This window comes from Mya arenaria, chromosome 8, assembly GCF_026914265.1.
Source record: "Mya arenaria isolate MELC-2E11 chromosome 8, ASM2691426v1".
Lineage (NCBI taxonomy): Eukaryota > Metazoa > Mollusca > Bivalvia > Myida > Myidae > Mya > Mya arenaria.
This window is the reverse complement of record NC_069129.1, coordinates 9,267,815-9,282,364: the sequence shown is the minus strand read 5'-3', so window position 1 is coordinate 9,282,364 and position 14,550 is coordinate 9,267,815. Positions and strand designations below refer to the sequence as shown.

General features: G+C 36.0%; 1 protein-coding gene across 3 annotated transcripts in view; it reads right to left on the bottom strand.

Moving 5' to 3' along the window:
- Positions 1 to 14,550, bottom strand: part of LOC128242864 (pyruvate dehydrogenase phosphatase regulatory subunit, mitochondrial-like) — a 39,933-nt gene that overhangs the window by 12,385 nt on the left and 12,998 nt on the right. For 2 of the 3 annotated variants that reach the window (XM_052960259.1, XM_052960258.1), the window contains exons 8-16: positions 13,953 to 14,074; positions 13,439 to 13,553; positions 12,355 to 12,516; positions 11,878 to 12,002; positions 11,067 to 11,262; positions 10,559 to 10,717; positions 7,471 to 7,619; positions 6,893 to 7,041; positions 4,840 to 4,854 (exon numbers count right to left, since the gene is read on the bottom strand). In XM_052960259.1, the coding sequence (XP_052816219.1) occupies positions 4,840 to 4,854; positions 6,893 to 7,041; positions 7,471 to 7,619; positions 10,559 to 10,717; positions 11,067 to 11,262; positions 11,878 to 12,002; positions 12,355 to 12,516; positions 13,439 to 13,553; positions 13,953 to 14,074 (1,192 nt within the window). The remainder of the gene's footprint in view (positions 1 to 4,839; positions 4,855 to 6,892; positions 7,042 to 7,470; positions 7,620 to 10,558; positions 10,718 to 11,066; positions 11,263 to 11,877; positions 12,003 to 12,354; positions 12,517 to 13,438; positions 13,554 to 13,952; positions 14,075 to 14,550) is intronic. The other variant, XM_052960260.1, reaches the window with a different exon arrangement.

The following is a 14,550-nucleotide window of genomic DNA, read 5'->3' as shown; positions in this document are numbered from 1 at the left end:
CCCCGGACAAAACTTTAAGCATGAAAATTAACAAAGGGCAATAACTTTAAAACTGAGAAAGCAAGAGTTACTGTTATTGTGCACTGCACTTGCCCTCCATGAGATCTATCTACATATGAAGTTTCAAGTTGATAACTCTTATATTGTACAAGATATGCCCCGGACAAAACTTTAAGCATGAAAAATAACAATTTAAGCATGAAAATTAACAAAGGGCAATAACTTTAAAACTAAGAAAGCAAGAGTTACTGTTATTGTGCACTGCACTTGCCCTCAATGAGATCTATCTAGCTATGAAGTTTCAAGTTGATACCTCTTATATTCTTCAAGATATGCCCCGGACAAAACTTTAAGCATGAAAATTAACAAAGGGCAATAACTTTAAAACTAAGAAAGCAAGAGTTACTGTTATTCTGCACTGCACTTGCCCTCCATGAGATCTATCTACATATGAAGTTTCAAGTTGATAACTCTTATATTGTACAAGATATGCCCCGGACAAAACTTTAAGCATGAAAAATAACAAAGGGCAATAACTCTAAAAAATATGGAAGCAAGAGCAACAGTTCGTGTGCACTGCACTTGCCCTCAATTAGATCTATGTACATATGAAGTTTCAAGTTGATACCACTAATATTTTAGGAGATATACCCCGGACAAGCGAAAATGGGACGCGGACGCCGCCGCCGCCGCCGCCGCCGCCACCGCCGCCGCCGACAAAAGTAACCCCTATATGTCGTCTTTTCAGGCGACACAAAAAACCACAATACACAAATTGTTTCAAAATGAACAAATACTGAATAAAATAAATACATGTTTATATCTGTGTTTACTTTTTAAGCCATGGCTGGCGATCTAGATACTATCAGTTAAAAATAGAATCTGGGTTGTCAGACCCCGACAGGTTAATTCCCCCAACGCGGTAAAACCCACAAAAAAACATGAATCATATTGAAGATTAAATTAAATGCTCATTTGGTGTAAGATATCAAACCAAAATGTTTTAAATGAAATTATGAATTCATTTTATCTGATTATCATCAAAGCTGCTCGTCACATTGCCTGGATACAGTAATATATTTTTTTATTTTTAATATTTTTTATTTTTTTTTTATTATTTATTTTGGTCAAAATAGTGAATATGTCATTTAAAAAATTATTCCACAATTTTTCATGAAAGAAAATTAGTATAATATATAAATAAATATAAGGTAAACATGTGCAAAAAATCATCAATTCCAAACGATTCCCATCTACAAGAAAAATATAACTTTTATGCTAGTAAGATTGACCTTTACGGCATATTCAAACAAAATGCACCGACCAGAAACTGAAATTCGCCATTACGAAGGAACCGGGAGGTTGAAAAACAACAGATTTTCCCCCCCTAAAACACGTTAAGAACAGACTGGCATGCAAACTTTGCGCATGCATTACAAAGAGAAGCTTAAAATATCGTTCCTACCGATAAAAACTCGTTGAGTAAGACGCATATTTATCCAAATCGAACGTTTTTTATTGCAGTATTTCTACTTTCACTTTGGATAACATTTGAATGTTTTCCCAGTTACGTCATTAAAACAAGGAAAGTCGATGGTAGCCGTCCAATGAAAACGCTTCGTGTATTTAAGTCATAGCCGAGTGCGCGGTCAAGGTTAAAATTGCAAGAAGGTGTTTCGAAGTGAAAGTAGAAATATTGCAAAAAAAACATGTTCGATTTGGATAAATACGCGTCTTACTCAACAAGTTTTTAACGGTAAGATTGATATTTTAGAAGCCTTTCAACTTTTTCAAAAGCTTTGAATGCCAAAACTTGATCATCATTTTATCCCAAACAACAAGGACAAACAAAAATTTTAAACCATAGGTAACATAGTAAGGCCACATCTGTCAGCAACACACTCAACAATTGAAGAAATATTTCATAGAAGTACATGGAATCTACTGGAGTAAAATATTTTAATTATTTAAAAAAAAATGGTTGAATTAGAATGACATCTGGGTTAAGGGATGATTCCATGTGAGTACAATTCCTCTGCCACATGCATATTTACATTTTAATTTATTTAATAAATCACTTCAAGTCTTACAACCAATGTAGATACTTATCAGAAATGTGATAAGCTCACTTTTATGAAGCAGTATTTTTTATGTTCCCTTTTTTTTATGTTCCCATATTCAAAAGAAAGGTTAACGATGTATGTATGCGTTTAAAGGTAACTTTTCCATAGTCAAGGGCCATAACTCTTATCATTGAGTGAAAATAAATTGCTCCAATTACTGCTAAATTGTATTACTGGGCACAATCGCTGTGAAATGACCTTTAATATGTGGTGACCCAGACCTTGGAACAATATACCTCACCTAGTTGACAAACCTACACGACTATGAAGTAAAGTAGTTATACTTCATGTCGAAGATTTATATTAACACTAGCTGCCATAACAATACACTTATGTACAAAATTGAAACAAATTTACATCCTTACCATATTTCAGATGGACAAACATAATTATACATTACATTTCAGTTTTCAGAAATTATGCAAATTCTTTTTGACATAAACATGTAATCATGTTTCAAACTTACTAAGTAGTAAATAAATATCATACATATTTATTTGTATTTCTGTGTTGTTAATTAAAGCACTTGTATATGTTTTAATATCAGGTGTTTGAAATATACCAAAAAGGCCACTCCATACGTTGACAATGTTTTTTACTGAAATGAACCACTGTTTTGGTAATTATAACAATATACAAATCTTACACATAAATTGTAGGTTTCTACAACAAAATCGAACAGCTCTTTTTCTTTGCCTAATTACACAAGAGCACAATTATTCAAGTCAGATTATGCTACACGTGTGCATATTGTCTCTCGCAACACGTGTACCAAAATTTCTTGGAATGTTTTTGACTTATGACCAAGTTTTGCAATATGATGTTGCTAACAAAAAAACACACCAAGGCTTTGACAATACCATGATTTTTTGTCTTCAAAAAACAACAAAAAAAAACAGACGAGCTAATATATCTTAATTAACTGAAGGCAACAGTGGGTCAAAGTTTAAATGGTACCCCTTTTTGGAAGATCTCTCAAATAGGTCCTTGGTTACTGGTAGTCAACTCACCCCTGGCTCAGAATTTGCCTAACCTGCAAGCTTATTGTCAGATCAGGAGCTTCCATTTCTAATGCCTGTATCTTGTGGAAAGATATTGAAATATGGACACTTCAACACAAAGACAATGGATATATAAGCTGAGGCAATATATAAGTCATTTTCAGAACTGACATAGACATTTCCAACTAACATGAAAACAATCTAAACAGAACCAAAAATAATATACGAAATATCCCCAACCAAGCTACCGGTATATGGATACAAATTCTAATATCATATAATACAGATACTAGAAGCAAGGTTTGGCAGGCCAAACAAAGATTAGTCGCAGTAACCTGTTGAAACAATAGTTTACCCCCTATAAACTACTGATAACTAGAACCAGCTCCCTGCCCCATAGTTGGTTATCTACAGAAGATACTTACTCAGATGTAAAGCTTAAATAAGAAAAACATTTTCTGTATCATTGTTTAGGAAAACTTTTTCCACTTTTTTTCTCAAATTGAAATTAGGAATGTGTTCTTGTGACACCGATACCCCAGCTTCCCACCTCCTTCACAAATGCAAGGAGCAGAATTCTGCTGATTAAGTCAATAAATGTGCACCAAAATGACCAGTTGCACGGCTTAGTAACAGTGACGCTGACCTCCACTTCCTATGCAGACTAAAATCTTTATGAGGGTTTATAACTCTAACTCAAACGTTGTTTTTTTTTAATTTCTACCTTAGCAGCTGATTTCAAAGACAGTTTTTCTACAAGCGAACAGTTGCTTTACATGCTCCACTCTTTACTGCAAACAATTTAACTATGTGAAACAAAGTAGAGCATTTTGTAGCTGAAGTAGAATGGCAACAAACAAGCTTGCGAAAAAACAGTAATTTCAATTTGTTTAACTAAACCTACAACAATTTACATTCTAATACCTCAGATAATGTCACGCATCTTTTTACTTCAATTGTTAACTTTGCATGCATAAATTGACTGTTCATTGATTCTATCAAGCCTGGCATATATTCATGTTACCAATAATGTTGTTGTTAGACAGAAATCACCCAATAGCTGATTGTTTTAGCATTTCCCACAGGTGCAAAGGGTCAGGGATCCCCGACCAATCATAATGAAAATTTCTTTTGATAATTCTATACAAAAATAAAAATTAAATAAAAAACTTTCTTGAAATCTATTTATTTGAAGTTGAATTCAGGATATCTTAGCTAATATATCTGTGTCAGAAAAAAAACTGTTAAAATTTAGTAAAGAGGCATAACTCTAATCCTATTGGAGGCAACCACAGGGGCACAACTTCACATGCTTCTTGACATCCCTGTAATGTTTTATCAATCTGGCTTTCATATGTTTGGAGATATGAGCGTCATAAGATCGCATGCACTATAGGCTTTTTTGTCAAGGGCGTTAACTCTTCACAAAACTGGGTGCAGACACACATGAGACCCTTTCTCAATTACATTTTGAGATACAAGTGACACTAGATTTTGGGAATAACCCCCCACCCCCCAAACCCCTGGTAGCAGTTTACAGAGAAGTATAATAGTTAGACTATAATAAAAGAGCTACAATAACAAAACAAAGTAAACACTAAAAACAAGAGATAAGCACTAAAACAATAGAAATACAAAATCTATGGTAAAGAAATGAAAGGTTAATACACAACAACGAACTTAACTTATAATAGTGCCATGCCTGTACAAATTACCTGAAAGTGTGTGTACTGGAAAAAACAAAGCACAGATATTGACCAACTCAACCGTGGGAGTATTGTGCCCCACAAACCTGATCAACTGACCAACCAACTGAAATAACATGGTGACTCCAATATACCTCCCTTTAAAACAGACCTACCATCAGAAGGACAGTGCTGCAGAATTTTCACTAATATTAGAAAGTTGCCATTTGTATTCAAAAAGCTCCTATCAATAGGTAATGTATTTTGGAAACTCTGTATGTTTAAAATTTGAATTAACGTGAGCTCCAATCATTAATTATAAGTTGTGTCCCTTTGGATTTGCCTCAAGATAACATGCAAAAGATATACCGTTAAATTGAAAGTGGCAATAGTGCTATTTGTAAGTGACAAAACATGAGACAAACAACTGACATTTTAAGCGTAAAACACACACACCAAAATCCATTTAATTCCTGTACAACACATTTGTTCTCTAAGAGCAGAACAATTCTAGTAAACCATAATATTGAATTTCAACAGTAGAGGTATTTAAGTAAGTTATTGAGCAAAACAATAGCAACTGTACCGCAGAGCTTATTTTGTAATGGCCTTATAGTTAGCTGCTTGCTCATGGTAGTGGGCTCAGTGTAATGGGCCTTGATGGATGGGCTCAGTGCAATGGGCTCAGTGTAATAGGCCTTGTGGGATAGGCTCAGAGATATGAGCTTAGAGAAATGGGCTCAGAGTAATGAGCTTAGAAATATGGGCTCAGGGAAATGAGCTTAGAGAAATGAGCTCAGTGTAATGAGCTCAGTGTAATGGGCTCAGTGTGATTGGCTCAGGGTAATGGGCTCAGGGTAATGAGCTCAGTGTAATGGACTCCGGGTAATGGGCTCAGGGTAATGGGCTCTAGGTAATGGGCTCAGTGTACTGGGCTCAGAGTAATGAGCTCAGTGTAATGGACTCCGGGTAATGGGCTCAGGGTAATGGGCTCAGGGTAATGGGCTCTGGGTAATGGGCTCAGTGTACTGGGCTCAGAGTAATGAGCTCAGTGTACTGGGCTCAGAGTAAAGAGCTCAGTGTACTGGGCTCAGGGTAATGAGTTCAGTGTAATGGGCTCAGGGTAATGGGCTCAGAGTAAAGAGCTTAGAGAAATGGGCTCAGAGTAATGAGCTCAGAGAAATGGGCTCAGAGTAATGAGCTCAGAGCAATGGGCTCAGAGTAATGAGCTTAGAGAAATGAGCTCAGATAAGTGGGCTCAGAGTAATGAGCATAGAGAAATGGGCTCAGAGTAATGAGCTTAGAGAAATGGGTTCAGTGAAATGGGCTCAGGGTAATTGGCTCAGTGTAATGGGCTTAGTGTAATAAGCTTAGAGAAATGGGTTCAGTGAAATGGGCTCAGTGTAACGGGCTCATGGTAATGAGCTCAGTGTTATTAGCTCAGTGTAATGGGCTTAGGGTAAAGGGCTCAGGGTAATGGGCTCAGGGTAATGAGCTCAGAGAAATGGGCTCAGATTAATGAGCTCAGAGAAAATGGCTCAGAGTAATGAGCTTAGTGAAATGGGCTCAGTGTAATGAGCTCAGGGTAATGAGCCTTGTGCAATGGGCTCAGGGTAATGGGCTCGACTAAATGGGCTCAGGGTAATGGGCTCAGTGTAATGGGCTCATGGATATGGGTATGAAGTCATGTATATGTAGAAAATCGATGAGTGAAAAAAGAAAAGGTTTTAAGTGACCTTGAATTTAGAAGCAGATAAAACCTTTAAGCATTGATCCTGCAATGGACATACTGGTACACAATTTCTTACAACTCATCACTGGACACTTATTTATTAAAGAACATTATTTATTGGAAACTTATTCACCAATATTGTATTCTATCAATTTTAACTCTTGCAAACTTCTTGGCTAGGTACGTTGCGATCTTTTGTAGATAATACTTAGACAAAAGTTCAATATAGGAACAAAAAAAGTCACTAACAAAAATAGTACTCCCAAATTAGTTAAATTCATAAATTAGAAGAACAGTACCATTATAAGCAATAAGTATAACATAAATGATTTGAACAAGCCAGACACTCACGTGTTGTCACGCAGAGGGACGATACTACAGTCATTCTCGTAGCCTCCGTGTTTGTTCAACATGGCCGTGTGGATAACCGTGCCAATCTCCTGATTGATGTTGTTTGAACACATGTACTGAAGAAACTCCAAAGCTTCCGGGCCCTTTGACTGAAACATATGCAGTTTCATGTTAAAACTTAAAAGTAAATGTGGCACAATAACATGTATTGAAGACGTGAGAAACAAAGCTATATGCTAGGATTAATTTAAGCTATTAATCAGACAAGACCAATTTTAGGTAATTTCTATAATTAACGGCAATAGCTCTTCAGTTACTACAGCAATATGGCTGGTTATCAAACTAAATTTAGATCAATTTCGGTAACAATTGAGCAGACTTCTGAAGTTACTGATCGGACTCCATACTTGACGCCGCTGGCTCGCAAATAGCTGCCGCCATGCACGTGTAAGATATGTCACATTCTATTGACAACATATTATGACTTAAAACTTATACTAAAATTTGAAGGAATGCATTAAGCAGACCTCTTTCTACCTCTGTAACAGTGAGTTTTATTGTACCCAAAGAAAACAAACCTTAATCTCAATCTTTGTGAAGGATGACATATCAACGAGGCACACCCTCTCCTTGCAAGCCTGGTATTCAAGTTTCACTGCGCTGAACCATCCCGGCTTACCAAATGTTCCCTTTGCCATCGTGTTTTCATCAATAAACTCATCTATCTCTGAAACAAACCAAAAACACATTGTGGGTTTTAAATAGAGATGCAAACGAATATTCAAATATTCGATCAAACGTTTGGTATTCGAATGTCAAAATCGTTATTCTAATATTCAAAAAAAAAATCCTTTTGCATACAACTCTGTTATGGTGATTAAAGTTTGTCTGTCTTGTTTTTACAACGATTGGCCCTTAATGGAAGGGTTGTGAATGTGCCATATGACATTTAGGGACAGATCATCGGGTACCATAAAAAGTTCCCGGAATTTTATAATTGGCTATTAGACAAGTGTTATCAAATATTTCATTTGTTTGGGCAAATTTAAAGGCCTTTACCGAATAAGGACTTATGCATTTGGCCTTCACACCAATGTGTTGTTTTGGCTGCATATTTAGCAGTGCAACCGTGCAAATTACCGTGCTGATATGAATGACATTTGCTACAATAATGTAGTTACATGTATATATGCTTTAAACTGTTTTAAATGTTTCGAAATGTATAGTACAGCGGTTTTGTATATATTTCCTCTATTGAAGTACAATAGACGAGTAAAATGCACATATGTTGTTGTAATTTACTGCGGTAGTTCCCGAGTTGGTTTGTTTTTTCCATGGTTATATAACGTAGAGGTCAATCCCAGAACGAGGCTGCTCGTCCTAAGGAAAGACTTTTCATTGACGCATAACTCCATTTGACCAGGACTCCATGTCATTTCACATTGTTTACAAATATGAAGGCAGTAGAATTAAAATTATTCGATTTTGTTTGTTGGTACTGTATAATTTGTTTTTGAAAAGCGGGAATTTCAGAGTCATTTGGGGAAAATAAGGGTTCGCCGCGAGTACTGGCAAAGACAAAGTAGGTTTGAAGTGCCCTGGCTATAACTTTAGCGAAAAATACTTATAGTTGACTACAACTTCTAAAAGATGGATTTTGGTAATCAAATATTTGATCGAAAAAATTACCGAATATTCGAATATCAATATTGCCATCCGTTTGCATCCCTAGTTTTAAACCATAAGGAACCCAGCAGGATTAAAAAGCATGAGTGCTTTGGTACCTTCTGGCATCAATCATGAGTGTCTTATGGTGGATCTTGGAAAAGTTGCTTACAATTGGCTAATCAATGTCACGATTGTTCAATCACAGTAAACATATATGTGAACATTTTGCAATGACAGAGAGGTAGATTTAGGTCTCAAAAGCGGTAGTTTGGGTTCATAAGCCGTAGAATTTCTAATTTCTTTATTTTTCAGTCAAAAAAAATTGATGGATACAATGTCAGCAAAAACTTTATATTTGTTACTATTTTTAGATTTTCGGGAAATACGCATTAAATACACCATGGTTAAGAAACTTGTCAAATGTCAGTTTTTTTGCTAAGAAACAGAAGTAATATTAACTCTGACTTGTAAAAACAAGTTTATATTCAGAAGAGCTGCTAAAAAAAAAAATCAGACTGCCAAAACAGGTCGGAGTGTAAGTGCAGATGAAAGCAAAATTGTGTATGTCGATTTTCCCGCCAAAATGTTGTAAAATTTTATACACTGTAGATAATTAATAACACCTTGGAAATATTGTTTTCTTTGATGTTTTGACAGCTTTTTTAATGTCTTTGATATTTGAAAAATGCTGATGAGTAGGATGCCAATTAACAAAGAATGCTGATTAGTGGTCTTTTGTACCATACTGGTAACTAAGCAACGATCTCGGTCGAAGTGTGAAGTGATTTGACAAGTTGTTTATTGCACCATGTTCTTTAAAGTGACAGATTAATATGGTATTTTAGCATGGTTTGTAGAATTTTGAGGTTTTTAAAAGAAAATTAAAGGCCAATTAAATATAATTTTGAAGTTTTTTAAAAGAGCTTTAAATATCAGTAGATTTCGACAGCAAAGCGGTATGGCATTAGAAGAGTCTCAAAAGTGGTATATTTTACCTACCACCGGTAGAGTTCACATGTATGATGTAAAGCAAAAGAATGAACAAGGATGTCATAATGCAGAGCGGATCATGAAAAAAGAACATCAATTTTTTTCTATAAAAAAGTCTAGGACAATATTAATGTTGGGCTTTGATTGCCAGTATTATAAACATTATAAGAACCAAAATTCAGTTGTCTACCTTCACCAGTGTTTTAATCAAGGACAATAACAAACAAGTCTGATCACTGTCTCTCAATAATGGAGGGAACAGTTTTCAGTTATCCCCCTTGATTAATGAGTTCTGGGACACTGTCAGGCTATACCTGGGAAAGATAAAACCACAGATAAATCTATATTTATAATCATACATCACACTCAAATAGAATAAATAACCAGAAATGCTTAGAAAATGTTCAAGCAAAAAATGTAAGGTATTTTAATATAAATTCTTCAATAACAAGAATGCTTTCTATATTTTAAACTGGCCTGGAAATTGCTTTCCTGTGTTGGACAACTTATGTGATGGCACCCCATTACAGAATAAAATATGAAATTAAAAGAGCACAGTTATAATTATATTCAAACCTTTAAATGGTGTTGTTCTTGAGAACTATTTGACATTAACTTAAAATTTACTCAAATTTACATTTAAGGTATGCAAGTAAAAAGTAACATTCACCTGTATGCAAGGCAGATCGAAAAATTTCGACCATCGGGCATGTTGCATAGTTGGTAACTCGGCAAGCCTTGTAACCAGCTTCAGCACGTTCCCTTGGGTTAGATATTTAGATCTGCCCCACAAACACATTGAAGATATTTACAATCTACATGCTCATGCTTTATCACCATAAAATATCTTAAAGCTGAAGCCTATTGATTTGAAAAAAAAATGAAACTACCCGGTACTCTATGGTGCTGTCTTTTGAGACCACAAACTCACTGATTTAAGTCAGTCTTTCTAGCTTAATGCCATGCTCTGGTGTAATTATTTTCACATATATTTTCCTCCATCATTACCTTCATTGTAGTTAGGAGTAAACCACATGGCACGTTCGTAGGCGTTCGTTTCACCGAAGTGTGCGCCATACGACTTGAGCTCGGTGTGGATAGCAGATGTCCGCAGGTTGCGTCCACTCTCGAATTGACTGTTACTAGAATACTTGAGGTGGTACAAGGCTGGAACACACACAAGGTACGGTGAAAACATTTATACTGACGGGGAACTTATCTTTGAACAATAAAAAAGATATTCCTTTGCAATACTTACAGTAACAAAATCATCAGTGTTTTTTGTACAAAATATTTTACACATTCTAAATATAATCTTGCAAAATGAGAGCTTAGGCGAGATTAATGTACCTGAACTGTTTTCATCACCCCCAAGAACCCACATTCCAGGAAAATGCACTTTTTTTGAAATGAAACAGTATCTACCATCTTCCTAAGCCCTATAACCTTTTGCAAACTAGTAGCCATATTTTCAAGCCAAAAAAGCTAAAGACCTGTTTTCCCTGCACTGTCTTACCAATGGTTTCTTTGACTCTGTCCCTCAGGAACTTTCTGTTGCTATGATGCGGCACGAATCGCTGGATGTCGCAATCCCAAAGGTTTGTGAAATTTGTTATGCCGTCGATCATCCGCTCTGCAATTAGCCGGCCCACCCCTCCGGCTCCCTGTATGCCGCGAGAATGCATCCCGGCCGCAACATAGTAGTTGTACACCTGTCAACATATTAAGAAGAAGAAAGTAAGAAGTAATCTCTGATCAATTATCATTTAAAAATTTAGGTTCTGAATCCAACTTAAGTCTGAAACACATGAATTTTACATTTTACATTAAATACATGAGCATATACATTGAGAATCATCTGCTATAGTCCTCACTCATGGTACATTTTCCAGTAACACTACACAAGTTCCTTGTGATAGTCAACTGACTTAAGTTTTGTTAAGAACTGTTTCTTTATGTAAACTAAATAGACAAATATTTATGATTTGAGAGGGACTTGAGTTTTCATTGTCAATGTTCACTGTATTATTGAATGCAATGTTTTTTTGAAACCTGCAGTCAGGTGGGCTATAGACTGAGCTATCACCGATTACATAATTGTATATTTTAAAGTTTGCTTCAACTTCTAAAGCTCAAAGTCTACAATGACTTAATTAAATAGAAATAAAAATTTTGCCAGAAAACTATGCCCGGGTTCAACATAAACCGCAGAGTATAATACTGGGATATCCAAAGATGTGTATGTGCCAAAAATATCGGAGTATATACTACAATGGACCAGAACTATAAATTCCCAGGATAAGAGTTTACCTATTCATCCCACCTACCTCTGCAGACTCTCCAATGATCCAGTTCTGGTCGGGTGTGAAACTCTCTGGGCCGTTAACCAGCTGTCTGACCTGGGCCTCGTTTATCAAAGGCATTCTGTTGAGAATACCATCCAGTAACACCTCTGTAACAAGGGGAAATAACTTGTTTATATTTTTGGTAAAAAGGGGGGAATAATTTATATACACTTATGTACAATGGGACTAGTTCTAGATGAATGAAAAAAGACCCCACAAATAGGTTTAGTATTCTGACAGGCTGTCAGGTTAATGTCATGCTTCTTCTCGATGATTCAATTCCTAAACAGACTTCCAGGGCACATGTGAGTTTGGTTTCCTGCAGGTATTTAGCCCACAACAAACATCCTTCCTTCTCAAATAATATCATGCCAGCAAGCACATTTCAATTCATTTCCTAACTAATGTAAATCAAATAATTAGAGTCAGATATGAGCAACAAACAACGCTGATACATACGGAACTGGTCCCAATCCTCCGGAAGCAGCTGGAACTCAAACTTTGGTGGGATTCCTGAATGGAAGACTGGTTTCCCCCCGTGGTGCGGGGGCTCGAAGCCACCCGCCATCAATCCCCCATTCCACTCCCGGAAATAACAATTACCATCAGGGTCTCGGATCACTGCAAATATCAACCAGCTCTTAACCAGCTAAAATCTATACATATCATAAGGCAGGAGGTCATCCTAAGGTCAAATTTAGTAAGAAGTCACATCCCCCTCAGCTAAATTTAGGGAGAAGTAAGACAACTTCACAGAGAAGTGTGTCTTTGCAAGGCGCATAAGTATAAATCATTGAACATTTACATGGTCCCGATGAATAATGACATAATTTCAAATGATATCAAAATAAAATACAGCTTAAATGAAATCAAATCAAGACAAATTTCAGCCTAAACATGCTGGTTCCAAAGATGGGATTTTAGAAATGACAGAAGAATTATGTCACACATTTTCGCGATGTGAATCACGTCAATCATTTATAGCATTGTGGAAATTCATAAGCAGTGCTTTAGAGCCATCTTTACCGATTTACATAGCAATTTATACAAAATTAATTTTAAATGAGATTCTTATTGAGTTTCTGCGGTGATTCCTACACTGAATGTCGCGATTATAATTTTTCATACCAACAGCAGACAGACGATTAATTCATTGCTTTGGTTCCTTAAGAGGGAACTAAAATTTACTCTAACATTATCAGTGTACTGTTCATGACTCAGGGTTGTCACCATTTGTGACTTAAGATGACAATTTTTTTTCAAGCATATTGCTTTTGATCATATCCAATAATTAGGCCATAACATGGTTAATCAGTAAGACAATTTATCACTTTTGTGGATTAACAATGACATCCTTTAATGATTATGGTGTTAGTAACAAAATTGTAACAATTGTTAACATGAGAAAAAGTCAGCAGATTCCATTTATATATATATATCAGTTTACAAAAGAGAAAATTTAATAATGATCATCTTTATAATACAAACAGAAATGCAGCAACATAAGGATTCCTAATCTGCATAATAATGTTTCCAAACTAACCTGGAAGATTTGGGTCCATATTTGGTATAGGCTGTGTAACTATGTAGTAATGTTCACACGAATGCACGGGTACCCTGACCTTGGGTGAGGATTTCTTCCCTAGCTCCCTCGCCCACTGAAACACAGAGAGTTAATTTTACAGATGTAACAGGGTATTAAATATTTTGAGCTGCATTTATACTGTCTGGATGTTATGCAATTTTTATAGGGACCCTATAGTGAGTCCGCTTGCACTAGAAGTTGTAGATTTAATCCCAAAGGATGCACATAGCAATATGCCCAGTCTGTTACAACTAACACGGCCTTCAGTTATGGCAATGGAGAGTCAATAACAGATAGATAATCTACATGACCTTTAGCATCAGCGGGAAATAGCTTAATTGCCAAAGATCTCCACTTATTTCCAAAACGTGAGACCACATTAGAGCATTAACAAATATAAAACAATTTTATTTACTTGTTTAACAAAGTTCAATAAGTAATATAAATGAAACAGAAAATATAATTGTCACACCTGTCCGCCACAGTTGACAAAGTATTCACAGTTGATGGTTCCAAACTCTGTCTCCACACCTGTGACTGTGTCATCCTTTGTCAGAACGCGCTGTATAGGTACTCCCTCAAACACCTTCACACCTGATGGAGAATCAGACTAGTTTATACTTATTTTCTTGCACCATTGTGAACAGAACTGCAGGTATACAATAAAGTATCTTTGCAGGCAAACAAAATGTATCTGTAAAAGCTTAAAAAATCCTATTTACTATATACATGTTTAGTGAAAATATCCTTCTCCATCAAAATTGCAATATTATGTTTTATCACTGAGTTGAACAAGAGCATTCACAGTAAGTCATGAATGCCCATGATGTGCCACATAGTCTAAAAGATTAAGCAATTACTAAAATGCCTACAATCAGGAAAAGCTGTCATAAGCTTAAAGCATATGCCGACCCCTATGATGGTTGACGTCGAGTGTAGAGGAGAGATGCAGTAAGAGGAAGGCCCATGGGCCTTGCACCCAACATGTTGTTTTTATGATCCAAACACATGTGCAAATTTATCTTAAAATATGTTTGTGTATGGCGTACGCAGATAGTCTATGTGCATAT